General features: G+C 41.9%; 1 protein-coding gene across 1 annotated transcript in view; it reads left to right on the forward strand.

Annotated features, from left to right (window-relative positions):
- The first annotated feature begins 4428 nt into the window (after nt 1–4428).
- Nucleotides 4429–27909, forward strand: part of PLB1 (phospholipase B1) — an 84703-nt gene continuing 61222 nt past the window's right edge. The window contains exons 1-14 of the mRNA XM_050709565.1: nt 4429–6151; nt 10610–10650; nt 11623–11686; nt 12175–12233; nt 13745–13785; nt 14676–14719; nt 15605–15689; nt 16224–16275; nt 17479–17565; nt 17824–17886; nt 19256–19338; nt 22043–22121; nt 22789–22893; nt 24605–24697. Coding sequence (XP_050565522.1) covers nt 6103–6151; nt 10610–10650; nt 11623–11686; nt 12175–12233; nt 13745–13785; nt 14676–14719; nt 15605–15689; nt 16224–16275; nt 17479–17565; nt 17824–17886; nt 19256–19338; nt 22043–22121; nt 22789–22893; nt 24605–24697 — 945 coding nt within the window. The 5' untranslated portion in view covers nt 4429–6102. The remainder of the gene's footprint in view (nt 6152–10609; nt 10651–11622; nt 11687–12174; nt 12234–13744; nt 13786–14675; nt 14720–15604; nt 15690–16223; nt 16276–17478; nt 17566–17823; nt 17887–19255; nt 19339–22042; nt 22122–22788; nt 22894–24604; nt 24698–27909) is intronic.

Here is a 27909-nt window from a genome sequence, read left to right on the forward strand (position 1 = left end):
TTTCTTGTCCCTGCTGTAAAACGCCATCACTGCGCCTATCGGAGGCGGACAGACTGCTTCCTTTGCTATCTGCCTTCCTGCCAGCGCTGCTGTCTCACGGCTGTGCTAGCACCGGCTGACTCTCCAGGGCTGGGGCTGTAAACAGGGCTCTTCAGAAACCAGCATTATCTCCTGATCTGATAACAGAGGGGCCAGCTGAAGATGAGGCCATGGGAAGTATCTGGTCTTCTTGCAGCCCAGAGACTTAAACTAATCCTCGTGCTGCAGTAATGTGAGCAAAGAGTCTTTTGCAGAGGATCTCAAGATCTTGAGTTGTGCTGTTTGGCACCCTCGGCCATAGCTAGGCCTCAGCTGACCAGCAGAAAGCCAGTGACGAGCTGAGTGACACCCCTGTACCCAGCACTGGGGTTCCTCGCTTCTGTGGAGCTGGGGGGATTTCACCGGTGGCATGATCTGCAGCCCACTCACCCTGAAAGCCCCCTCAGGGTATATTCTTATGTGCACAGCCAAAGAAGCAGACCCAACACGGTGTGCATGTCCAAGGATGGGAGCTCTGCTGTGTCAGTGTAGGTGTGGACAGGCTCCAGAAGCTCTCCCTGAGCTGGGTGGGGATCACTGGCAGCTCCCCATGCAGAAGAGGGGAGCAGAGCTCACTTCACCCTGCTGGGTGCAGCCCCTGGCCCTTTCTTTCCCCATTGACACTGTGACAGCCTTTGCAGACTCACAGCTAAGATGGGAAGAGAGTAGCACTTCATACATGTTCTTCTTTCAAGTGCCAGGCACACCTGAAACTGGCTGCTGTGTCACTCTTCCCAGATCTGAATTTTAGTTTCCAGTCATATTATTAATTTTTAATAATAAAATTAAAGGCCCAGAAGCTGCTAGAAAAGGCAGTGAAGAGCAGCTCCAGCTCCAGCTTTTGGCAGAAGGGTACACCAGTTTTTTTGTGACCGGTGATGGGGGCACAGGGGACCTGTGCCAGCTCTGCAATCTGCAGAGGGAGGCTGGGGTGGGACCAGCCTCATGGCAGAGCCAGGCACAGCTGATGGAGATGTGCTTTGGGCTTTCCTTCCATGCCAGCAGCTAAAGGGCTTGCGCCCTTGCCAGTCACACTCACTGCGGGAGGTCGTGCCCCCCTGCAGGCATAAGGGTTAAATTTTGAGTTTCATTCACTTTTTGGGCCTGAGGTTTCATTGTAATGCTGCTGCCTTGACCTACTGCTGGGTGTTTGCAGGCGGCTGCTGCTTCATAGCTTATCCAAAACATGGACATAACTTCAGCAGTGATCTCACTGATACTTATTTATTGCCACAGTTCAAGTCTCTATAGCAGCTCTGCCAATCCCAAATATCCAAGTGAAGAGTCCAGTGCTCCAGTCATGTGCTCAGCTTGGACAAATTCACATTCAGAAGCGTATTTGAGGCTTTGTGTTTGCACTTGTTTTTACAGGTATCCCTCTCTGAAAGCCATGATAGAAACACCTAAGAGCCTCCTTGCCAGCAGCTCCAGAAACTTGTGTTTTAAGGGGAGAGCCAAATATGAGAAGGCATTTTGTCCACTTTCTGTAGCCTCACCACATGCGGAGAGGTGTATTCCAGCTCCTGCCCGGAATGACCAAATAAACTTTTGGTTTCTTCTTCTCCGCTATTTGCACTCTCTCCAGCAGGTGGTAGCAGCCTCCTTTAAACTGGGCAGCGCTCCGGCCTGCTGCTGCGGGGTTCCTGCCCTGGGGCTGATGTCTCTGCCTGCCCTTGGCCTCCCTTCATGCCCTGATCCTCTGCTGCACTCCTGGCTTCTCCTGTAGTGGCAGATCTCCTGTTTAGGTCCGCGGCATGCACTGAATTTACCAGCAACGTGGAGTGCAGCAAGACAAGGCAAGGGCACATCATGAGGAAACGTAATGTGTCTGACTGTGGTATATAATTTATTCATAGCTGTTCCACACTGCTCTAATGGTCTACCCATTGCAGATCGGGGTGTGATGGATGGAACAATGCAAGGATATGCTTCCTGAATAAAAAATTCAAGATCTAAAGCCTTGGCTAGGCAGTAGGATTAGCTGAAGCATTCACAAGTCACAGACAGGCTGAATCTTCAAATAAAATGGAGAATCAGTTTGCTGTATATTTCAATAACAGGTCCTCTGCTGTGCTGGTGTAATATCATAGTTCTGTGTGTGTGATTACATTATCCTCTGATATATGGCCTCTGCCTATTAGCAGCTAAGAACTATTTCCCTAACATACAGTAAAAGGTTGTGTGTGCGATGGCAATCATTTGGGCTTTAATTATGAGTGGTTGAGTGCTATATTGTTGGTTTTTCTTTAAAGGTGCAGCCACAGATTCTGTATTTTAAAACACTGGTCCTATAGGTGAGGACATAAATAGAATGTCAAGGTTTCTGGTTTTCAATATTCCGCATGAGGAAAAGGAATGCAGGAGAAAGCTCCATTTGAGTGAGCAGATAAAGCAAAACTTAAAGGCAAGGTAGAGAAATCCATTGACTTTCCCACCTATAGCTCCCATACTAGGTATGAGGGGTGAAGCTCTTAGGTATTATAACCTACCTAAAAACATAACAAGGGGCCAGGAATTCTGACTAACATGTTTGAGAGCACGTATTTGAATATACGTTTGGGTGTTGCTCACTTTAGAGCTGTAGTAGTGGCCTGACTTTTGGTTTTGTAGCGTTATACTCTCTTGGGCCTAGATATGTGAAACAGGTACATTTGCTGGAGAAAATACAGAGGCACAAATTTGCTCCTAACTACCGTGTTCCATACAAAGCTCTTCCATGCAGTTGTGTCATCAACTTTCTCATCCAGGGCTGATGACAAGAAGACTGACACAACACAGTCAAGATCAGGTACAAAGTCTATCCAGCTGCCTGTCCCACCCAAGCAGCAGCAGGAGGTGCTTTAGGCAAGGCAGAAGACGTTCTGTGTAGACCATTAAGTAATTAGCTATGTGGCTGCAGTTCCCTGGGGTATTCCTAAATGCTGTCAGCTGGGGGTTGGCTCATGGGCTGCAGCTCTCCACACCTTCTGTGAGATATAGTTTTGTCCTTGCAGTGATGCAGAAGCTTCAGCTCATCTCTGACACCTTCTCTGTCTGCGAGAAAATTCTCTCTTCTCTCTTTTCCCAGCTTCTTTGATCTTTGCTGCCACCTGCTATTTGCTATTCAATCTAGGAGCTATTTTGATGCTTGGGTGGTAGGAAGAAGTGTTTACAGAAGACTTACAAGCCTTGCAGTTAGTGATATTTCCCTTCTGGAGCATGTCACAGAGTCTAAAGACTTAATTCTTATTCTTGGAGCTGTGGTTTATGGCAAATGTATGAATTAATGCTACCTTACTTCTTTTGCTTGGTGTACAGTGAAGAAGAGGCTTTCTCTCTAAAATTTTAAACACTTCCAGTTCATTAAGGAGGCTGTTTCTCAGACTTAATGAGAAGTTTCTGCTGAGGAATGAAACAGCCACAAATCCTTGTACTTAATGACAAAGACCACTAGAGATAACTCCCATCTGCACAGTGCCATACTGACTCACAGGCTGTGATGGCCTTGACCAGCCTCACCTGGGGCCTCACCAACCCTGCCAATGGCCCCAGGAGCTCCATTTCAATCTAGCTTGGGGAGCTGCTGGCCCCTGTGTTATTCTGACAGTGTGTAAGCTTCTAGTTTTTCGTTACCTTACTCTTGGTCAAAGGAGCTAGGGCGTCAAACTATGTTTCTTGTTGTGAGACCCTGAAGTGGAACAAGCTCCTCTTTCTCAGAATTGAGTATGCTGTTATTTTGGAGGTGAGCAGCTGTTTGTACTGGTGAAGCCTATGGTATGTTTGTGCTGGGATGAGGTTAGAGACTGGGGGGTGGAGGAAATTTTCTCCTATCTGTGCAGATTCCTACTTATATGTTATTCTCCATAATAGCTGTTAATGTTCAAAATAAATTTTACTTTCCCATTTTTTGCAAAGTGAAGTGGGTGCAAGGTCTATGTCCAATGCATTTCCTCCATTAATATCAAATTTCAGTCATAAAGCCATAAAAAGCCATTTGAAGGATGAGCTATCTTGCCTGAGATATCAGGGGTGTCAGTGGTTTGTTTAAGCATTTTAAGCTGTTTACTGAAGCAGTTGCCCTTCTTAAACATTCTCCTATTATCTCTGCAGGAGGTTCAGCTGGGTGTCAGGAAGCTCAGAAGAGACCAGAGGACACCCCAGTGCTTTGTGTTAGGACAACAGGCTGCTCTTCAGAGGTTAGCTCTGAATGCTGCAATTGAAGGAATAGCAGAGTCTTGCTTGGGAGTGTAATGTTGCAGTCTAGCAGTCACTTGTGCGTGTTCTTTGAATCTGCAGAAGTGACCAGGCTGCTGTGATGGTGTTGTAGCCAGGGTTTTGCAGACTTGGGCATACTGCATGCATGCTCAAATACTTGATGCCTGGGTTGACTGCCCAAATCTAAACATTGATGTGGTCCTGCTGTCTTGTTTGGTACTGACTTGTGTATATACAAAATTCCTCTGCACTGCTGGAGTGCCTGTGGTGCGCTGTAGGCATGGTATGCCCTGAACTGGCACTTTAGCTGTTAGGTCATGGTGCTTGTTCAAATCGGGAAAACTAGTGTATGAGTCTGATCAGCCTGGGCCTTAGGACCTTACTAGTTTGTGGTCAGCTCAGTGTGAAATTCTGTTTGTTGAACATTCTCTGACATAATGAGGGCAGAGTGAGCTATACTGCTTGTCACCAGTGCTTTGTCTTGGCAGATACCTATGAGTAATGCCACAATGAAGGAAAACTTGCCAGAAGGAGAACTACTGCTTCATCCCATGGGATATAGGCAGAAGTCTTCACTAACGTGCCTGCTGCCAGCACTGATGGCACCGTACTGGCTTTGCATTACTTCCCTCCGTACCTTTCTTCTTATTCTCCCACTGTCAGGAACTCTATGGGTTCAGGTGCCAGGAGAGGTGATACATCCCTGATGAAGTGTTTGGGCTCAGCCACTTCTTGAGGGATATATTTACATTATCTCACTTCAGGGCAGGGTTTCACAGCGCAAGGTAGAGCTGTGCTGGTTGCAGGACTTGCTCTCCTTGCTCAGATCGTGACAATCCCATGCTCTTCTGTGGCGTCTCTGTTCTTCACGCTGCTCTGGGACTCAAACTTAGGTTTTTGGAGTTTCAGTGAGATAAATCAGCTTTCAGAAGGACATGGTGGTTCTGGATCTAGTGGAAGAGAGGCGCAGCATGAGGCTGTTTGAAGGCAAGGAAAGATCAAAAGGAGAGAAGAGGAAGAACGCAACTTTGGGTGGATGTGTTCTGCTATGTAGGCCTCAACTACCCTGTAGCCTAAGAAACTGAGCCTCCTTCCACGTTCAGTAGAGACAGACTAATAAGTTACTGTGTTGTGCACTGCAGGAAAGAGCCTTGACTCTGCTGGAAGTTGACCTGTGTGACCTTAGTGCTGATATTTGCTGAGAGCTCCCCTGCAAAGAGACTGGTTCTCTCTGAACACAGGCAGAAGTCTTAATAGGACACTAGGTCTCGTTATATCCCATGAGAGAGTTCGCATGGTTTGCACTGTGTGACACTAACAAGCTGTTAAAGTGTTTTAAAGTAGAATGAGGGCAACGTGTCTGCTATATGCAAACTATGCAAGTCTTTAAGTGCTCATTCATTGCACTGGCAATAAAATACACCTGCTAGTCACGTGGTTTATCACTGGCAGCAACCTGAAAGCTACTGCTGCTCCCAGCTGCAGTCTTCTCTGCTAAATCATGTAGCTGATGTCTCGTAGACAGAAAGGATGAGCAAAATGCTGGGCTGGAGTGCCTAGTGGAGAAGTGGGAGAAGCTGTGCCACTTTACTCCTTTGACCCATGGATGGGGATATTTATAAACTAAGGTTGCACAGCTCCTTGAAATAAGAAATTCGAATGTTATCGTTGTTTTGCTTTCCAAAGGTAAAGGAGGCTAATAAATTTTATGGCTGCTGAGTTATCAACCTGGTAGAATATAAAAGAGGAAAAAGAAGGGAATTTCTTTCCTAGCAGCCGTAAACGCTAACCAACAGCGCTCCAAGTTACCTGTTCATAGAGGCACTTATCATGAAACTACTGTTAGGCCTGTTTTTCCTTTGGTTGCTTTCCTTAGAAGGTAAGAATTGAAAGGTTCTTTGAAAATTCTAGTTACGCGGTATTTAGGAACTTATATTTTTAGTTGTTGCAAGGTGGGTGTATAGCACAAGTCTTCAATCAGGGTGAAGAATGTATGAAAGTAAAACTGTGATCTTGCATGTAATTTGTGGTATGTCTGATCATTTTAGATAAAGATACATGCCTTGGTTTCCACTGTTCTGGGAAACAATTGCATGTTAGGCAGGTACTAAAGTCTTCTCATGAGAAAAACATAATCAAATAATTAGTTAATGGTGAGCTCTGCCCCAAAATGGTGCAGAAATTCAAGAAAGAGACAAAAGTTTTCTCCAAATTCATATCTATGATAATTTTCTTTTCAGTGGTAGAAGATTGTTTGAATGGGTTAGGCAATGTCCTGACACTTAGGGCATCGTTATTCAGATTTCTGCTTTTCCACAGACTTTCTGTATGGTCTGAGCAAATTGATATAGGGGGGAAAAAAAGTGAGGGGTCGTGATGCTGTGGGGGGTGGATGAGCTTTGTTTTCTGTAGTGGGTCTGTGAATTCCACACGTAGTACCAGACACTGAATTTTGTAGGTGCTCTAGGACTAAAAATGCTGCGCATGTCTTGGCCTTATTAGCTCTTTGCTTCATCTCTCTGCCTGTAAGAAGGTAATGATGAATAGGACTGTAAGGTGCTCTGATAAATAATTAACTGTTAGGAGGCTTTCGTTCTTAACACAAACCGAAGAGATGATCGCGCTTTGGCTTTTTAACTTAGTGAAAAAGATGCATGGAGACTGGATTTCCTGTGAAAACAATTCAGGAAAAATGTTGATTGATAGCAGCCTGTAAGAATAATTATCTGAAACAGATTAACTATAAGAGCAAGGGAAGAAAGAATGGAACTTTTATCCAGGTTTTGGAAAAATTGTCAGAAACATACTTTTTTGGGGGGTGGAGTGGAGAGATGGAGAAAATTGGAAATACAAACTAGAATTTAAATGGTAGAGTAAGGGAGTAACTATAATATTGGAAGCAGCAGGGGTAAAAAAAAAAAATCCTATGGAAAGCATAGATCCAAAGCAAACAAAGAAAACTGAAGAATGTGTGCTCTGGTAAGTTAAAATATGATCAGACAAGCCAAAAATGAATCTATGGGAAAATGAGGAATCACTGCTAAAGCAATAACAAAATAATAAATTTTCTTTTAAATACATCTGAAACGGGGTCTGTAGTGCTGATAGATACAAAAATAAATAAATAAATAAAAGCTGAAGCCCAAGAGAGAGGCTATTTTTTTTCCCTTTGGTGTCATCTACACAAGAGTTTAAAAAGGCCTTGCACTAAGAACCTTTCTGTGGAGGGGATAAGCTAGGGAAACTGTCAAATCTGTGAACAAATTGATAATGAATAGCAAAAAACCTGCCAGGATTAGATGATATTCGCCCAAGAGAGTGAACCAAACAAATGTGTTAACTGTGTCCGTGTGTTTAACTGTTGTGCAAACTAATTCTTCAGTTGGCATTGGTGTCAGGAATGGAAAATGGCAAATGTGAAACCAGCTTTTAAAATGAGCTCTGTTTTAGGAGGATTTGAGAACCTGCAGTGGTAGTGGTACAAAAGCAGTGAGGCTGGCTCCTGTACTAGGCAAACAGGTGACACCAGAGTAGAGGGACAGAATGAACTAACTCGGGATAAATGTGATATAACGGGGAAGCTTCCCTGTGGAATTGGTACAGAAAGTCCATGACAATGGGTATGTGCCCATGGATCGGTCATCTGAGGGGTTGTTGGATTTCCAAAAATCTTTTGACCAAGAACTTCAGATACCCGTGTTAAAAGCTGTGGAATAAAGAATCGGACTGTGAATTTTCAAACTGGGAAAAGGGGGGAGACAACCTGCAGAGTCCCAGCGTCACCTGTGCTGGGACGTGCTTTCAGCATATTTGGGTATTAGATAAGATGTGTTAGCTTGCTGATGCAAAACTGCTCAGGATGCTCAAACTGAAAACTTAAAGGGAATACATATGGTGGGCAGAACTTTTTCTAGCTATGCACAGTGGTGAACTCTAAATTAGATACTGCTTCACAGTATGTAGCTGTCTGAAGACATCAACTCAGTTTTAGTAACAGTTAAGGAGACAATTTTAGGAATTAGGGAGAGAGCAGAACAAAAAACACATTTCTAATGCTGTGTGTAAGTCCAGTTCACTCACCTTGTGAGGACTGTCTAGCCTTTTCACGTTAAAAATCATATGAAAAAACATAGGAGGAGAATAAAGGTGAAGAGTATTCAGACTTATGAAACAACTTCCACATGAGAGGAGATAAATAGGCTGACTCTTTAGTCTGGAATAAAGATGGATAGGCATATGATAATAACGACATACATGCGTGTGCAAAATGGTGAATTTTGTGGAAGCATGGAAGAACAACATCAAGAAGCCTGATCAAATTATTAGCCAGTGAGAAGGTATTTTTTTCAGAATAATTAAATATGAAGCACCTTTGCCATGGGACTTGTGGGGAAGCCATAAATATGAATGAGTCAAAAAACAAATAGCAAATTCATGGAAGAAAGGTCTCTCAGGAGTTCTTCAGCATTAAGTAATTGCTTGCTCAAGGAGACCCAGAAGCACAGGTGGTTATATTTCCATGGTATATCACCCCGGACTGTTTTTTCTGTGCTGTTTTCCCTAAGCACCTGAGTTTGGCTGTTGTCAGAGGCAGCATCCCAGAATGGTTATTCTGAAGTTTTTCAAATATTGAGACTTCCCCCCTCACCCCCCCCCCCCCCCCCATAATCCTGGAATCTGGGATTGGACCCTCTTTCTTCCCAAATGTAACCTGTGGATCTGTTCTCAAATACGGTTGAAATTAGTGTTTTAGAAAATCTCAAGAATACTGAATTTCTACAACGGGTTTGCATGATGAAGATGAGTCCCCTCATTGCATGTGCCTGTAGTATCTCAAACGAGCTGGGGTCCTGGTTATCGTCCTGAGTAAAATGTCATCTAAAAGCATGGATTAAGCAAACACATTTTAAATAAAATGTTACTCAGCAGTCAGGCAGCAATTGTTTCAACTTTCTACCAAACACCGTAAAACCAACTGGAGTTTATGAATAGCTCATGGCTGAAACTCAAGTGGAAAAATAATGCATGGACGTTGGTGACGTTTACTGAAAATGGGCAGTGTGGCTTGAGGGATGGGCTGAGGCGGTCATGGAGAGCAGCGGTGGCTTTCTGCTACCCTGCTGACCATTGCGAGTGCCAGTACCAATCTTGGGAGGGTTAGGGTACCCCAGAGCCCCCTGCCCATGCCAGGCACATTTCCTCCCTGCAGTGCTTGTGCTGCCAGCTGTCCTAACCCAGGTGTGTCTCACCTGCTGGCCTGAGCTGACTCTCCATTTACTTTTTGATGTGGAAAGAAAGCATGCAGCAGGACTAAATGTTCCCAGGTTGGCTTCTGAATGCTAAAGGAGAATTATTCTAGGAACAGCAGGTCTTGGCTGGACCCCAATGGCTTTGGTGTGGCATGCAGGGACAGCTGTGAGCATGCTGCGAAGTTCAGCTGAGGATCCAGACCCATGGCTACCTTTGTGAAGAATTTTAGGGTAAACCAAAATCTGTGCATACAAATCCAAGTGTATACTAAAGAAAAGAGGATAATGTTTACTGAAATACCTACAGGTCTGACTTTTGGCTCCACAGACTATTTCATCTGTCAACACTCTCTAGGAAGAAAAGAAATTGCCGCTGTTTCTGTATCACTATGGCAAACTCACAACAGTGCTATGTTGCTCTCTGGATGTGGAAGATGTTGATTAATGTGAATTGTTCCTTTTTAAAGGAGTTTCAGCTTACACGTGCTCAAATGACCCTAAGTTTGTACAGAGCAAGACTAGGCTGCACTTTCAATGCATAAAAATTGGGGGTTGGCTCATGTGCATTGGTAGCTGTTTGCAAAATCTCCTTTTTCTTGATGGGAATTAAATGTTCATTAGCTATCCTAGCTATGTTGTACTTTACAAAAAAAAATGAAGATAGGTTGCTTTCTTTGAGAAACAAAATTAAGTTCCATTATAATGCAGGAGAACAGCAGCGTATGAACTGAGCTGAAGAGGAGAGTGGTTAGAAAACAGGAACGCTGAAGGGTTTTTAGTGCCTCTGGAGGATGAGGTCCATCAACTGTGTATATGACTTCATGGTATTTCATCACTAATTTCCCACTAATTTCAACAAATGTCATCTGATTGTAACAACTAAAAGCTTATTCTAGTGCAGCAAAAAAAGAAAATATACTGGGTTGTTGGGGTGCGCCTCACCTTTGGAAAGTAGGGCAGAGGAGAAAGGTTACAGCTCTCAGGATTGTGTGTTTTTAGGTTTATTATGTTTTCTGAAGGCTTTTTCTAAGATTAAAAATTTGTGCAATTCATTATTCTTTTAATTTTTTATTTTTACCATTTTAAAGGACAGACAGCTCATCTCCTGGAAGAACAAGGGAAACTAAAGGTAAAGTATGAGAACAGCTTTATTTTTTTTTTTCTTCCCTTTTTTCAGTATCTGTCACCTCTCTGGCTGATGCTGCCTCTGAGGCCGTCAGAAGAGCTCAGTGCACTAAACTGTTTAATTTTGTAAAGAATAAGTGCATAGCGAATGACTCAGCAATGTGGTACTGCACTTTCAAGACTACAGTACCTAATCAGGAAATAAAAGTTTCTCTGAGCAACGTTTGTTATTAGGTTGCACATCCTGTACGTAGGTTGGCTGTGGTTAGTGCTTGTTCCTAGATGCTCTGTTGCTCTTTTAGAAACGGAAGATCGTTGTCTTTCATCTTTTTTTGAGGTACTAGAGGTGGATCATAACTACTGTCAGGATGCAGGAGGGCGTTAAATTATTGTTCCTAGTGATAGTCAGCTCTCTCTCATGCTGAGTTTATTCACGTCACTCACATCCTTGCCCTAAATACAAGTCTTTTTTTATTTCATTATTTCCCTCTTTAGTACTTTCTGTGATCACATGGGAATTGTGCCAGTTGCCAGAGACCCAGAATATGGGCGATGCTCTTGGTTCATTTCACCTTTCCTGTTGCATACCAGAGCTGTGGCTTTTTGTTGTGTACGTTGTGTACCTTGTGGTGCGTGGAGATGCATGCAAGCTGTTTTTGTGATCTCTTCCAGATTAAGCACTCATGGTTCACAACAATGAACGTAACAGATTATGTTCAGCATATTTCATTGCTTGCTATGTGGGAATTGGTAAGAAAGCTGAGCAAAAAGCGTAGAGTTTTGGAAGAGTGGATTTGAAAAGTCCAAGTCTATATTTTCATGTATTTCTAGCAGGGGTGCAACTGTTCTTTTAAATCACAGTTACATCAGTAAGAGCTTGGTACTGTGTGAGAATGGAGCTTCTATATCCCCTCCTTTTACCAGTTTCCTTGTTGGAAATAAGTAATCAACCATATTTTATTTCTTTGTGTCAAAGGCTCTAAGAAACTTCCAGCTTTCATGTGAGCATGTGATGCCACCTGAGACTCCTTCATCTTCAGGTTTGTGTCTAATATTATCCTTGTAGAGGCTTTCCCTCCCGCCAATTATTTTAGAGTGGCTGTGGGGGGAAGGAATTCAGCTGTTTTGAAGGGCTTTATGTGTGTGGGATGTGACTGAAGTAGTGGTGAGCTGTGTGAAATCCTTAGTTGTTGTTTTTTTTTGTTTTTTTTTGTGTGTGTGTTCATAACAGTACTTAAGTTTCTTCAGATGCTAATTGAGGATGCTGGTATTACTTAATCATTCAGCACTGTGTTTTGTGGTTTCTTCTTGCTTGATGGCTGAACATTTCAGTGCATCTGAAGTATTTACTGAGTACCTGAGTAAGGTTTCTCTTTCTGGCTGTCTTAGAACTGCCAGTCAAAAAGATTAACGTAGGCTTCTTACAGCATCATTTTAATAAGTTTTGCCATATTTTAATATGCTGGTGAATGTAACTTTCTTTCAAAATTACTGTTCTTTTCTAACCTGGTCTTTGACTTTTCTGCAGTTCATGCTCTGAGGCCAGCTGACATTACAGCAGTCACTGCAATAGGAAATTTGCAAAGAGTAAGTACATGCATTAAGTGTGCTGAACCTGACCCATTTCCTCCTTTCTGACTCTGTGATGAGGTGACGATGAATTGAGCTGATGCTGTAATTTGGGGTCCCAGTTAGGGCATGAAACTTTCCACGAGCATCAAAGGTTTCTGTCATTAAAAAAAAAAAAGATGACTGGAAATACCTGCTGTTCAGTGCTGCAGTATACTGTGAGTACAAAAATAGCCATCTGACTTCATGCAGGAGGAAATTTGATCACAGTGCTCTTGCAGAGAGCCACGGTACTTGATTACCATGCTTGGATTTTCCTAACAATGAGCGGAACAGATCGAATAACTGGAAGAAGCATTTGGGAAAACTCTAACTGGAAAAAAATACAGTATTGTTGATCACCATTAGGACAAATCATCAACAAATGTAGTAGATTTTCCATCCCATTTAAGTGTTTCCATCCTGTAGAGACTGGATTCCTGTCAGAAGCTCTAGATGAATCATAAAGTATACTTCTGATGTATAAATCACTGAGTGAAGATCTACCTGTTCTGATACAGTTAGATTTGGATAATTTTTACTTAACAGTTGGAAGTAAATATCTGAAATAGATTTGAGGCCCAATTAAAAGTGTTTAACCACAGTTCTCAAGCTTTGAGGAAGTATAGAAATGTATATAGTGGGCAAAAACTAGGAGCCATTGTGGGGGCTACAAATCCCAAGAAATAGGGGAGATTCTACTTTGTCACAAAACAACCTTCAAGTTTGAAATGGTATTCCTTCAGATATCATACTTTTCCTTGGTTTAAGGGCTTTCAAAACAAACATACAAACAAAAAACCAGCATTCCTGGACTCCCTGCAAGTACTTCTGTCTTCGGAAGAAAAAGTTTTGTCTTAAATCGAAAGTTGCTTCACTCTCAGACTGGAGGCGTGGTCCTTCAGGCCAGGTCTTTTTTGTGCTGATGTCTTTATTGCCTGTGAGTGGTGCCATAGAAAAATGTATAAATGATCTTCTAATGAATATCTGCTTTCTTAGAGCAAACATGCCATTGTCTACTCCTAGACTATTTGAAATTAGTGGAGTTCCTCTGTTAAGGTGTTGTTTTTTTTCAACAGACACCACACTGGCAGAGTGCCATCCATGTAAATTATCTAAATGACTTCAGGTCACGTCCCTTGTTGAAAAGAAATAGATTAGAGAAATTCAATATGGTTTAGAACAACATTTCATTTGACTGAATTTGAGTTCAGCCACTCAAATTTTATTTTAAGCCATATGTAATAATTTCATTAATGAAAGCAGTACCCAAGAAAAAAATTACCAGACTATGAGAACACACTGTAATAAGGAAGTGCTGCAAATGACAGCTCTGGAAAATAATTTAAATCTGTTGCAAACTGCAGCATAATGAAGAAGAATATGTAGAAAACTACTACTTAGAAAAGAGGTGTACAGTAGGGGAACAGTGTGTGTAGAACTAATTTACCCTATGCTTAGTGGTATTCTTATTGCCTGCTTTTTTGCAGACACCAGGACCCAGTATTCATCATGAAGACTTACTCCAAAGGTAACCATGAATTGCTAGCATCGACTTCTGTCATGATCCTAGTTTATAAAATATCACGAGGTGGGAATTAGGTACAAGCAATTCTTATTGTTGTTATCTAGAAAGGAGAAAGCCCATTTAAATATAAAAGATTTTGAGCCACTGGATCCTTCCCCATCCTTAGTTAACAGAAATTCTTTGTACTTAGAATGTGTGTTGTTTTTTTTTTTATCCAAGGTATGCAACTATCTTAAGGTTGCAATAACCTTGATTAAGACTTGTTACTCCATGATTAATCCTGTGTAGTAAATATCATTCACTAGTTAGAGACCAGAAAGCAGAGATTTATGAAAGCAAAGAATGAACCCAGGAGTGCCAATACCCTGTCCTCTGCTTGAATGATTCCCAATGTTTGTGGACAAGTTCTACATCACTTTCTTCTTTCTTGCCCTTTTAGCAGATCTAAGTTGGTGGGAAGAATCACATAGTTAAACCTCATAGATGCAAATCTGTGTAGCTCTTTTGAGGCATTCCAGATGAGGATTTGGCCCTGCAAAGACAAACTTTAAAAGACTAATAATTTTAAATGGTTGCATGAACATGTGTGTCCACTTATGTGTGCACACAGAGAGGTCCTAGCATTGCTTGTGTATATGCATAAGCACAAAAATTGCAACCTGCAGAGCGTGGAGAGGGAAAAGAATGAGATCCAAGACTGTGTTCTTCCTCAGCAGTAGCTGATGACATGATGGTTCTAGGGAGGGAAAGGCCCCATTCTTAATTTCAACAACTGCTGTGAATATGCAATCTGAGCTGTAGCTTAAGTAGTAAGAGATTGGGGCTCTACTGAAATGTAACTTTTCTTTGAGAAATGGAATAACGGCTTCCTGTTTTCTCTTCCCTTTCTATAGCACAGGAAAGAGCCTCCTTGACGTGAGCGTGGAAACTTTAGCAGGTGTGTCTTGCTATCACACAAAATCAAGCAAATTAACTAAATGTCAAGCTGGCTTCAGGTCAAGGGCTTTGTTAGGCTGCAGCAGGGGTTCAGCACAAGCATGCCATAAGGGTGTAAGGGGAGCCTGAGGGAAGGCACACATGGGGAGCATGAGTGCAGCACGGGCTGGGCTATCTGTGCAGGCTTTGAACAGGCCATCTGGGTAGCCCCAGTCCCTGCTGGCATGTCTTCACTGTGCTTGCTGCCCACGCTAGCCAAGTGTGATCTTGTGTGGATTTGCCTGTCCAGTGCTCCTTCTGCTGCCACATGCTCAGAATTTACATTAGGGCTGCCCTTGATACACCACATACATGTATTCAACCATGAGCTGGTTGTGAAGGTAGCCTTGACTTGCTTGACAGGTGTTGCAGGTAAAACCTTCAGGTTCACTGAAATGCTGAGTTGAGTAGTGGATAGCTCCGGGGTCTTCCCTCCAAACCTTCCAGTGTCTTAATTCCAGTGTCTTCATTCTACTAGCTGGAAAAGTGGATTAAAAACTGGCAACTCCTCAGTGCTTCAGGAGCTGTCTCTGCATGGCCCTTTTCAGTAGCTTCATTTCCACAGCCACTTGTATTTAAATCTGCCAACACTTCTTGTGGCTGACATGAGAGGTGGGGGGTGGATGTTTCTGACCTGAGTGTGGAGGAAAACTCAGACATCAGACCTCCAGTTTTTAGGAGCAGCCACCACCGGGAACAGCTGCAGAGCATCTCAGGTGTCCTTCATGCCTGCCAGGAGATCTCCAGGTCTTACATGTTCTGGTCTAGCTCAGCTATGTTCATAGCGAAATTCCAGAGTAGCAGTTCTATGTATCTAGAAACAGCCTAACCCATACATGTCCTTCAGCTCTCATTAGCAGTTTTAATCCCTCGGTCCTGCACCAGTCTCTTCTGCCTGACACAACGGGACTGGCATCAGAGGGTCAAGCCAGGTAAGTGTGAGGGGTTTCTGATTGGGCAGTTCACTCATACCTAGAAAGGTGGAGGATGGATGTGTTTGATAATGGAGCACCTCATGGGACATAGAATGTGCTCAGTACCAGCTGAGGCTGCACAAGGCTCCCCAGGGACAGACGCTGCCATGGAGGGTCAGTTGTCACCTCTCAGAAACAGAAGGAATGAAGCCCCGATGCGCTTTCAGGTCTGGAAAATTTGACTTGACATCAGGGCTCCTTCTTTATAGCTGCAAAACAAATGTCTGAGCTCAAATAGAATTAGAGTGTGCCTGCCAATCTGTGTTTACTGTCTTCATCTCTCTAAGTGCGCACCTGAAAGTGAGATGTCTGAACATGAGCTAATCACCCCAAGCTCTCTGTCTAGCTCAGACAAGTGTCTATCTTTATATATTTAGGAGAGAAAAGATGAAAACCTGAGGTTTCAAATGTTGTTTGACTTTATGACAAAAATCAGCTAAAGCTTTACCCTTCCTGATGCCCTGACAGCTTCTCTTTCTTCGTGTTTTTCAGAGACCTCCTGGATCAAGCTGTAGAAGTAGTGAAGCTCATGAAAGAGAATCAGGTTTGCTTAAAGCACAGAACAGTTCAGAGAGCTTGGTATCCAAGCTGGAAAAGGGGGAAGTGTGATGAAATACCTTAAACACCACTTAAATGTCTCTTCAAAATAGAAAATGCTGTTTCTTGAGGTTAATAGACTTTGGTCTCTCTGATGTAAATAGAATCAATCCTGTACCTTTTAAGGTATGGAGTTTTGTTCCTAAAAGTATCCCACCTGGTTTATGTTTGTCAGAGTGGCTGAAGAGGTTGGTATGGAAGCCAGAATTTTTGTTTTGCATTGGTTAAGAATGAAAGGCCTCTGCTAACTAGATTCAGTAATTGTGTTGGTGTTTCTGAGAAGCCAACCCACAATTAGAATTCTGGAAATTTGTTACTGCCTGCTGGCCTCTCAGGATTGTATTTTTTAAAATGCCAGTAAAGCTCTCGATACGCTTTGGCTGATGCCAGTGGTTGATGCTGGTGAGAGCTGAATTATCACTCATGGTTGAGTACTTTGAAAATCCCATCCTGGAGTTTGATGCACTCGTTTTTTCTTCTGTTCTTAACCCCCAGGCACGTTATTTTGTAAAAAAAACCTTGATATAACTGGCAAATGTAACTGCCAAAGTGATTCTGCTGTTGCCTGTTTCCTGTAAAGGCAGCACACCAGACTGTACGTGAATGGATTTAGCATAAGTTTTTTGTGGAACTGAAGGCTTCTAAGCAATTTCCTTTGTGACTGGAGAGTGTTGCCTAATGGACTTACCACAGATGGACAGGGCTGTGGTTCTTAGATTTTTGCTCCACTCTACATCCCACTAGTATGACCCGATCTCAGCAGTTAAGGAATGTTAACTCTGTCATCAAGCTGCATCAGTGATAGAAAGAAATAGCATCAGGCTTTGTGCTGAGTTGTGCATGCCAATTTCCAATGAACCCTCCAATGGCCACAGTGATTTCTGGCTTTATCCTGAGATTTTTAGAGGTATGCATTCAGCTTTAATGGCAGCATTTGCTTCCTAACCATCCATTTGCGGCTTTCTCTAGGGCAAGCTGTTGAGTCAGATGGAAGGGATTGAAGTATCCAGGGTTATAGGCAGTGGGCTACTGTTTGGGCTTGCTGGTTTAAAGCTACAGCAAATCTTACATGAGAAAGGAAAATGACAAATAGGGCTCTTACCATCATGTTCATTTCAATTTTTTTATTTTATTTTATTTTTTCTCCTAGATGATGAACTTCCAAAATGACTGGAAATTGATCACAGTTTTCTTTAGTGCTGAAAACCCATGCTCTTCCTGTGCTTTCACACAACCGGTAATCTTTTCTTGGGGTAGTTTAGCAGTCAAGGCAGGTGATAAAATCACTTTTCCAAGCTCTACCCTTTGCCATAGTGAACCAAAGCAGTAGCTGGTTCTAGGAGGTTGGAAATTCACTATTCAGTAATGTAAGCTGCTGGTGCACAATGTGTTTTGTATTTATAAATGTGTACATGATTTGTAATCTCAAGTCTGAGATGACGTAGTAGAATAGTTCTCCTACTGGTTTTGATGGTGTTTTTCATCTCACTTACAGGAGTACTGCATGTTGGAAAACCTGGAAAAACTTCAAGAGGTCTTGGACTTCTTATATAAAGAAGTAAGATTTATTCATCAATTTTTAATAATCTGAATCCTTTGTTTTTTTTTTTCTTCCAGTCTCCCTTGCTATACTGTGGCTTGTACCAGTGTTCAAGTGACTTAGAACACGCATCTCATCAGCTTCAGTCTTCTGGTTGTATTTATTGGCAATAAGCACTTAAAGTATATTTTTATATATTTATAAAATATAGCATAAAATTTATGCTTTAAAAATCTGATGCATACAAGCAGAAAGCTAAGCAGTTACCTGTCCATCCTTTGTTACACAAGCTGATGTACTACTCAGTCTGTTTTTAAGTTATTTGCATTAATAACAGAGGACGTCAGTCTAGGTCTGAAAGTTGTTCCTTTTTCAACAGTGGTATTTATGAAAATACATCTAATTGCTGGATGCATGGAGCTACCTAGGCAGTGTACAGGCTGCTAAATAGATGGTGGTGACTTGTGTGAAATGGGAAAACACACATTTAAATATATATATATATATATATATATATATATATATAATGTATTTTTTCTCTCATTATTCGTCAATTTTAAGACCTCAGTGTTTCTAAAGGTTTTCTAGCTGACTGAGCTGGGATGTATCTACTTTAGGAAGGTTTCTGAGAAATGCTCTGCACTGAGTCTTAGTCTACTAATGAGCTAGATGAGGATGTTTCACTACTAAAGCAGAATATCAACTGTTTATCTGAAATAGTTCAACAGCATCTTCCAAGAATTTTGTGTTGCCATATTGAAGGCCTGAAGGATCTTCTAAACCTGCTCCAGTTTCATTGCATTAGGCCACAACCACTCATTCCTCTCAGGCTGACTCCAACAAATAGTATGTATGGGTGGAGTTTCACCCATGCATTTGCTTCAGATTCCCTCCCATATTATTTCCAGAATCTGTATATGTGCACTTGTGAAAGTGAAATATCATTATGTAAATGGACAGCTGCTTTCTCCTAGGGGGAGAGGTGAGGCAGGATGCACGAGTGCTTGTGCTATTACACAGAATGTTTTATCCTCAGGCTTTACATTGGTACATTGCCACAAGAATGATATTTCCTAGCTTATCTGAGTTCAATTTAGTTGGCTGGTGGCCATGTAGTTTATGTAGAATTAATTTTTGGGTCTCAGTCAAGAAGTCATGGTCACAAGTATTTCACAAATGATGATTAACATTATTCTAGATGGCAGGCATAGGAGTAGGGTTCAGGAAGGAACTGGCGAAGACTGTGATCACTGATTTTTATGAAGGTAGAATCCAAGCCCAGAGGTAACACGAATGATGTTGTAGAGGTTGTAATTTACTGTTATTGCTATTTGCTAATCTCCAATTGCTAGTATTAATGTGAGTAATTTTTACTTTATAACTGCAGGTTCCCAAAGCCTTTGTAAATCTGGTAGATTCCACTGAGCTCACAACTTCCTTTCTTGCTTGCCAAGATCCCAATAATGCAAGGTAACAGTGGTTCCTTTAAATTTTCAATACTGTTTCCTACTACTGTTCAAACACATAGCTTTGTATATATATTAGCTTTATACCTATCAGGTAGAGTATTCTGAATAACTTTCGGCCCTTAACACCAAAGTATGTCAAAGGTTTTTAGATCTCCACTTTGTTTCTGCAGGCATAGATTTACCAGGAGGAGTAGGTGCTTTAACTCAGCAGCTTGGGTAGCACATTTCAATAACATACTGTGGTGATGGTGGGTTGACCCTGGGCAGTAGCCAAGCACCCACACAGCCCCTCTATCACTTCCCTTTACCACACCCCAATGGGACAGGGGAGAGAATAGGAATAATGAAACCAAGAAGATGTGGGTTGAGATAAGACAGTTTAATAGATGAAAGAAAGGGGGATAGGGGGTGGGGGAGATAAATGACTCAAAGGTAGTAACTCCCCACTTCCCATGAGTGGACCAATGTCCAGCCAGTCTCCAATCAACAGTGACCTTGGAAGCCAAATTGCCCCTCTTCTCCTCTACCTCAGGTTTTATTTCTGAGCATGATGCTATACCATGTGGAATATCCCTTTGGCCAGCTTGTTGCTTGTCCTGGCTATGTCCCCTCTCTTGTCCAACCCCAGCCCATTCACTGGGTGGGACAGTGGGGAAAAAGAGAAAGCTTCAACACTGCAAGCACTGTTCAACAATGGCCAAGGCATTGGTGTGTTATCAACAGTATTTTAGCCACAAATCCAAAACACAATGCCATATTGGCTGCTGTTAAGAAAGTTAACTCCATCCCAGCCAGACACAATACAGTCATTATGGTAACAAGACCGTACAGTCCATCCACTCCTTGAAACGTGAAAAAGAAACTCTGAAGGCTCTTTAAATGATTAAGTTTCTAGGTATCAATGTTCACAATATTCACAAAAGGAATAATGGGTATTAAAACATTGTTTGGCAATGTGAGAGCTACTGCTTGGGCTTAGGGTATGGTTGGATGGAACATCCAACTTGCCCATTCTTCTATGGTAACTGCTTGCATAGATGCTTTCATCCGTCTCCTTCTCTCAGCACCTTGTAAAAAAAAAAGTGCGAGTAGCTTAAGTCCCAATTTAGTAGGGAGTAGGAGTGTGCACATGGACAGTTATGATAGAGTAGTTTACAGCTGATGAGATTACACTCCATTTTACTCCACAGTAATTTTTTTTTCTTGTGCTCGTGGCATAAGACACCATATGTACTAATATAGTAATTCTGAAGTGCTTTACAAGTTTTGCAAATATATGGCTTGGGAGATGTTCCATCAGTCAAGCAAGAGGTCTGGCTGCTGCATAACCACATGCATAACAACAAGCATAAGCAGAGAAGAAGCTTTCCTTGTCAAAAATGATTGCATGGAGAATTCTAGCAAGCTTTCTTATCAATGGCGTCTTGAAGCTGTGTTTATCTGGTTGAACAGTTCTATCAGTTTGTATGCTTTGTGCTTAAGTATAAAACCCTTGGCCTCATCTCAGCCTCAGACCCAGATCCTCTCCCAGATAAGGGTCTCAGCATTTGGTTAGCAATTCCTCATCTTTGGACTGTGCTTTCAAAGAAAAATAAGAGTCCATAGCAAAAGAGGAAACTTCAGTGTCTAAGAAGAGAATAGTGCCTGATGTTTTCAATCCCATGTCAGTATCTAACTTCAGGCACTGATATTTGGAACATAAGTGGGATTTAAACTTACTTCCTTTATTAGCTTCTCACTAGCTACAAGTGTTGTCCACACCAGAATTAGTGGATGAACCCCACTTTTAGGCATAAAACTCTTTTCATGTATTGTATGAGGTTCTTAGATGGCGCTCTGTGTTCCTGCCTGTTAGGCTTTGGTAAGATGCATGTCCTGAATTCACTTTTTTTTCCCCACTCACCAGCACTAATAAAAGCATTTTAACAGAAATACCGCTATTTTACAGGTTTAGCTAGAGTTTTGTGAAAAGGAGAGAGTGCCCGATCTTGACAGGTGCTTACTGTTTACACCTGCAAGCCCCACTAAAGGTTTCTCAAATTCTCATTTATCCAGGCATTTTCAGTTTAATATACCTTTGTTGGAACCAGGCTGATCTCAAAAGTATCTTGTGTTGTTCCTGTCTTCTGCCTTGGGAGAGGGTCTGAGTTACCCTGTCAACTGCAGAAATACTCAATATGCAGATCTCACCCTGTAGGTCAGAAATTTTGCTGAGATTGGCCAGCTGCTTTGTAATGTCTAGCCACCCTTTAGCATAAGCTTTTGAAGCACTGAGCTTCCATCCACGTTTCTAGATGGAGGTCTTGTTGACAAACACTAAGGCAAAAATTCTTCTGGAAAGTATTTTGAGTGTGTGCAATTTTCATATGTGATTATGGAGGGGAAAGTATTTGAAAATCAGTGCGGCACCTATTTTAAGCCTGAGCATGCTGGTGGCTTGCAATACCCTGTACTAATCCCAGTCTGGCATATTTGTCAACTGAATAGGCTTTTGAGCGTAGCAGTAGTACAAAGCTCTGGACATGGAAATAGATACCACTGATTATATACATTTAAAAAAAAAATACAACTCCGTATAGCTTTGTCAGTGTATGCAATAATTTAATCTTCAATACATGCTTGTCAGTGGCTTCAGAGTCTGTGCTGTCTTGTTTATCTATTTATCTAAAGTTTATAATGTCTTTGCTATTCATTCTTCTCTGCAGCAATCCTGTTGGGAATCAGTGCAATTGTGTACATGAACACTCCGCGCTAGATGATAACATACTGAGGTGGTCCTATCAGGTATGGAATATTCTGTATTGCTTGGTGCTTGTATTGCTAGACATCTCTGTTCATTTTCTGGATTAAGCTGAAGTGAGGAGTTAAGGAAGAAACAGCAGCGAGGAAGTTGAGAAACTGTCTATTTACCATGTCTGCAACAATCCTGACCGCATTTCTTGGGGTCACCAGGAACAATGGAGATGAGTTCTCTGTATACCTGAGTGACCTTAGTGTCTCTTCCAGTTTCCAATGACTCTGTAGTTCTTGGGAACCTAGGAGTTGTTATAACCATTAGAGGAATGGTTTATCTTGTCCTGTAACTTGGTTGTTGGTGCCACGTGACTTAGATGGAAACTTCCTGTAAGACAACAATAGTTGTGCTGGAATTCCTTTAAAAACGGCGGGGAGGCAAATAAGCATGAAATTTTATTTCCTTGCTAAGCATGCTACTCTTTCAAAGAAAAATGATAGTAATTCAGGGTAGCGCTCCTGTAGCCACAAGGAGTTTCTAACTATTGCATAAGAAGATTTCATTAAATTACTGTCTTTGTTCTGGATTACAGAATTTGATTCTTGTGGTTTATTAGGGATGGAGATAATCTTAGTTCACTTTAAGCTCCAATGAATTGCACATATATTACACTCTTTACATAATAATACTCATCTGATTATATGGTTGTCTATTCAGGATACTTGGGGAAAGCTGCTAGAGTCTGCAAGGTATGATCAAAAAGATGACTTCACTGTTGTTCTTCAGCCTTCTTTCCAAGAAACGAATCTGTTGCTCAGACTGGTGAGTAAATGCAAGCTGCTCCATTCTTTCTGGATTGTGTCTGGTGACACTGAGTGCAATATTCAGCTGGCTTTTTCCTATCTAGGATGTATAATGCCAGAAGACAAGCATAGTCAGGTATACAGGACACATCTTGGCATCAGACATTGAGGTACTGACATTGGAGCTCAGTTCAAGCAGCATCATTCAGAGATCCTGTGTTTTTTGAATGTTATGTTCCTGAAGAAATCAACTCACGGAACATCTGTAGATTAGATAACAAGTGTCCAGAAACTGACAATGCTGCTAGTTTTTCTCTATCCTTGCAGTCATCTTTGCTCATTCACCCCTGATTATGCTTGCGTGTGTTTGGAAACAAAGCCAAAAGAGGATAACAAGAAGTATTTAAAAAATGGGTAGGGGAAAACAACAACAAAGAGATAAAAGATTCATAAACAGTACTGGAAAGTAGAATTACCTCCCTGCAAATACACTGAGATTAATGCAGTCTGGGATCCTGAAAATGAATTTTGTCCAGAATTTGTATCTAGTATAGCCAATGGCAAATATATATTGATAGGGTTGCCTGGAATGTCAGACATCCTTCACCACAGGTGGTTTTAAACGAGAGCTCAAAGGTTAAGGTTGTCTGAGACCTGGCAAAGGAGAGAGGAAGATATGACTTCCTAGATAATGGCTTACTCAGCAAGGTATCAAAATCCAACATAAAACACTTGGTGGCTCTTTGTATATTATGTTGGTGGTGAATCACGGTCCAGTTCCTAGGCATTGTAACAACTCCTTGAATGTGTTTTAATGCTGTTTCTCCCCTCAGCTCAGTATAAGAACAGAGTGGACTGTAAGAAGGAAACTTGTCTTCCGGGAAGTCTGGGGTCTGCTATGTTGCAAAATCTTCCTTTGCTGTTGGGTCATTTTGTGGCAGACTTGTTTTGTTGATTGGTCCACGTACAAATGGCAGACTTACCTTTCATGACATGACTTTTTCTCTTAGTAAATTGCTCTGTTATTGCCTTCAATGCCATCTTATGTCATAGTTACCTTCTTTGTTTCCCCTGATTTGTAATAGCAAGCCACCTGACCAGCAGGCTACCATGTGGATTTTCCAAACTCTTCAGTCCCTTTCATTTAAAAATAAACATGACCTCTTAAGACAAACTCTTCATGCTTCCCCTTTTTTAACCCCTGTAAGTGTTAGCTAGAGGAAGCGTTGTTTATTCTGAATTGTTCATATGATCACATCTGCAAGTTTCCCTGATGTCCTGTATGTCACTATTGTGATTGTGTTTTGTTGTTGCTCCAGTGGTGGTCTTCTGCTGACACTGTGGCTTACTGCACTTGGTACAGACACTTAGTAGCAACTCCGCACTATCTAGGCTTTGAGAAGCAGGGAGGGAGGGGAAGGAAGAAAGTAGGAAAGAAACATCTCGCGACTGCTATCCTCAGCTGTGCAGAGTCTGCTCTTGGATACTGCTGTCCCTTCATTGCTGCCTTATGGTGATAGGTACAGCAATTGCTTATAAGAACAGCATGTGTTCTGTCTTGACACGCCACCAGGAACTGAGATCCGCAACAAATGGCTTAATGGGAATACCAGAGATTATGATTCTTGTAGATATAAAAAGTTACTTTGTGAAAAGAGAACTTATGTGGCTGAATGTCTCATCTCTTCACACAAAGCATTTTTTCACGGTCTAAATGCTTTCTCTTTCAGGACAGGGATGACTTCGTCACCACGTCAAAGACAGAAGTGGAAAAACTGGAAGAAGATTATACTTTCTTGTCTGTGGGTCTCTGGAACAACATGGTGAGCAGTAGTACCACAGACACAGTTACTTACTGGTCTTAGTACAGAAGCTCAGTAGTAACTCCACACTAGCCAGGCTTTGAGTAGCGGGGAGGGGAAGGAAAGTGGGAAACAAATATCCCATGACTGCTATCCTCAGCTGTGCAGAGAGTCTGCTCTCTAGTAATGCTAAATGCCCTACATTTCCAGGACAAATCTTTCTGTTCCGTTGCTGCTACTTTCTCTGAAGAGCTTTTTTAGAAAGGCTTTCAAAGTAGCCCTTCAGGAAGTCCCAGGGAATAAGAGAGCTGTGGCAGACCCTTTTGCTAGCCTCACCTCTGTGGCAGAGTTGGCACAGTGACAACTGAGGCTTGTCATAACCTGAGATTATAATGATTATACTCTTCTGTCTCATCTGTCTTGTGTCCATCCCACTCTTTACTGAGACTCACAGTGTTGGTTTCCTTATTAACTGTCATCTGCTGCTGCTGTTGCTCATAGTAAAAAGGCAATAGACTGCCTTAATGAGCTCCCATCGCTTCTTCAAGAGTGGGATGTCCTACCCAGCTAAGGAAAGCCCATCATTGACCCTTCTAATGGGGGAGAGAGGGTGTCTGAAAGAAATATAGCCTGTCTGACCCAATCAAGCTTGAACACAATGTCCAATTCTGCAAGAGGCTGTTTCCTTCTGCAGAATTGAGCTGTCAACACACTTTTTTACACATTTGTACGTGTAACTGAGTGTATGCACATACAGCTGGAGCAGTTTGCATTTCAAAATTAATGATGGAGACAAATGAAAGAATGGGAGTTACCTTCCAAAATGATTGAGATTTAAATAAAAAAGCAGGCACCTGGTTTTGTACTCACCAGAGCAAAGCAGGATTTTATTGCTTAGTGCATATTATGTTTGGCTGTGCCTTGGTACCAGTGATTTTGAATAAGATGTTGATATAACTGTTCTTTCTGGCTTAGAAACACTCAAAATTTTCTTTTATTCTAATAAACTTCTTATACCACATGGTTATAAAATACACAATGTTATTTTAACAGGAATAAAAGGAATTTGCATGGCCAATTAAGTTAAATTTAAGATAAGACTTTTTGCTTGTTTTGCAGTCCATGTGGTGTTAAGCTTTTCATTTGATAGCACCAACTATTTCTGCAACTGTCTGAAGCATGAATGAAATAGGTCTATACTGCAACTGCCTTTTAGATAACCACGCTTAAAAACAAATCCATACAGACTGATGTGTTCTTTCTTTTTATGCTAATTCTGGCAGTAGTAATGCTATTGTAGTGTTGGCCATAGAATGTCTTGGGTTGGAAGGGATCTTAAAGATCACCTAGTTCCAACCCCTCTGCCATGGGCAGGGATGCCACCTACTAGACCAGGTACCCAAAACCCCATCCAACCTGGTTTTGAACACCTCCAAGGATGGGGCTTCCACAGCTTTTCTGGACAACCTGTTCCAGTGCCTCACCACCCTCTGAGTGAAGAACTTTCTCCTAACCTCTAATCTAAATCTCCCCTCTTTTAGTTTAAAACCATTCCCCTTGTTCTGTCATTATCTGCCTGAGCAAAATGTCTCTCTCTATCTTTTTTATAAGACCCCTCTAAATATTGAAAGGTCGCAATGAGGTCACCCCAGAGCCTTCTCTTCTCCAAGCTGAACATACCCAGCTCCCTCAGTTTTAGTTCATAGGAAAGGTGCTCCAGCCCCCTTGAACAACTTTGTGGCCCTCCTCTGGACCTGCTGTAGCAGCCCCATGTCCTTCTTGTCCTGGGGGCCCCAGACCTGGATGCAGCACTCCAAGGGGGGCCTCACAAGGGCAGAGTAGAGGGGGACAATCACCTCCCTCCACCTGCAGGCCATTCCTCTGCTGATGCAGCCCAGGATGCAGGTGGCCTCCTGGGCTGCAAGCATGCACTGCTGGCTCATGTCAAGCTTTTAGTCCACCAGAATCCCCAAGTCCTTCTCTGCAGGTCTGCTCTCAGTGAGTTCTCCCCCCAGTCTGTGCTCATGTCTGGGATTGCCCTGACCCAGGTGCAGCACCTTGCACTTGGACTCGTTGAACCTCATTAGGTTCACGTGGGCGCACTTACCTAGCTTGTCCAGGTCCCTTTGGATGGCATCCCTTCTTTCTGTTGTATTGACTGCCCTACTCAGATTGGTGTCATCTGGAAACTTGCTGAGAATGCACTCGATCCCATTGTCTATGTCACTGATAAAAACATTAAATGTAATAATTTATCAAAGATATTAAACTAATCATTTAAGGAAGTAGAATTTACAAGAAAAAGCCCTTTATTCAACCAGATGACATAGCTAGAAAAATTTTACAGTCACTCTAATAAAAGATATCTATGTATGTCTGCCACTTTAGATAGTTAGTAGGAGAGAGTTAAATGTTGATCAGCTGTTGAAGCTTTAACCTTGAACAAACGTGCTGCATCCAGTTATCTTTTTTGCTGTTATCTGTGACACTCCTCATACTGATGTCAAAGTTTCCTTCTCAGTTCTTCTATTGTAAAATAGATGCAATGGTAAGATTCATGTTGGCTTCTTTATCATTGTTTTGCCTTAGTCTTGTGAAATAACTAGCTTCGCTAACTGAACAAGCAAAGTAGACACTGGAAGTCAGATTCCTGTAGTCTGAATTTAAAATGTTCTATTTCTGTCAGTTCTATAGGAAACTGGGTGAGTTACTTAGACTGTCCATGTCTTGGTATCCCCATCAGTGGTGGTGATATTTACAGAGATCACAGTTACTACTTAAACACAATCTCTAAGACTCTAGAAAGAGGTGGCATATCTTCCACAAATATTAACCACTACAAATATTAAACCTAGACAAGACCAAATCACATGAGTTATGAATGGCCTTTTACATCTGTTTAGTACAGTATTTTCATCATCGATTTTTTGAAATGAAATGCTCTATTTTTCTCAAGTAGTGCAGAAAATGAATACTTCTGATGAGAGAGCCCAGAGTGCTGCCAGGTTGCCAGCCCATTTTGTGCCTCTCCAGAAGGAATTGTTTGTGGCCAACTGAACCAAGTTTGTCAGAATTTGAGTTTCATCTAAGTACAGCAGTAGATCAGACTGATCTCTTCCGTTTTCCAGAGCTTATCAGTTGGAAACTGACCTCCAGGTCTGAGTAATATCCATCTCTCTTTCCAGACCATGCAATTATCAGGTTTCATGTGCTTCTAATGGTTTTCACTTTTT

The sequence above is a fragment of the Cygnus atratus genome, chromosome 3 (assembly GCF_013377495.2).
Source record: "Cygnus atratus isolate AKBS03 ecotype Queensland, Australia chromosome 3, CAtr_DNAZoo_HiC_assembly, whole genome shotgun sequence".
Lineage (NCBI taxonomy): Eukaryota > Metazoa > Chordata > Aves > Anseriformes > Anatidae > Cygnus > Cygnus atratus.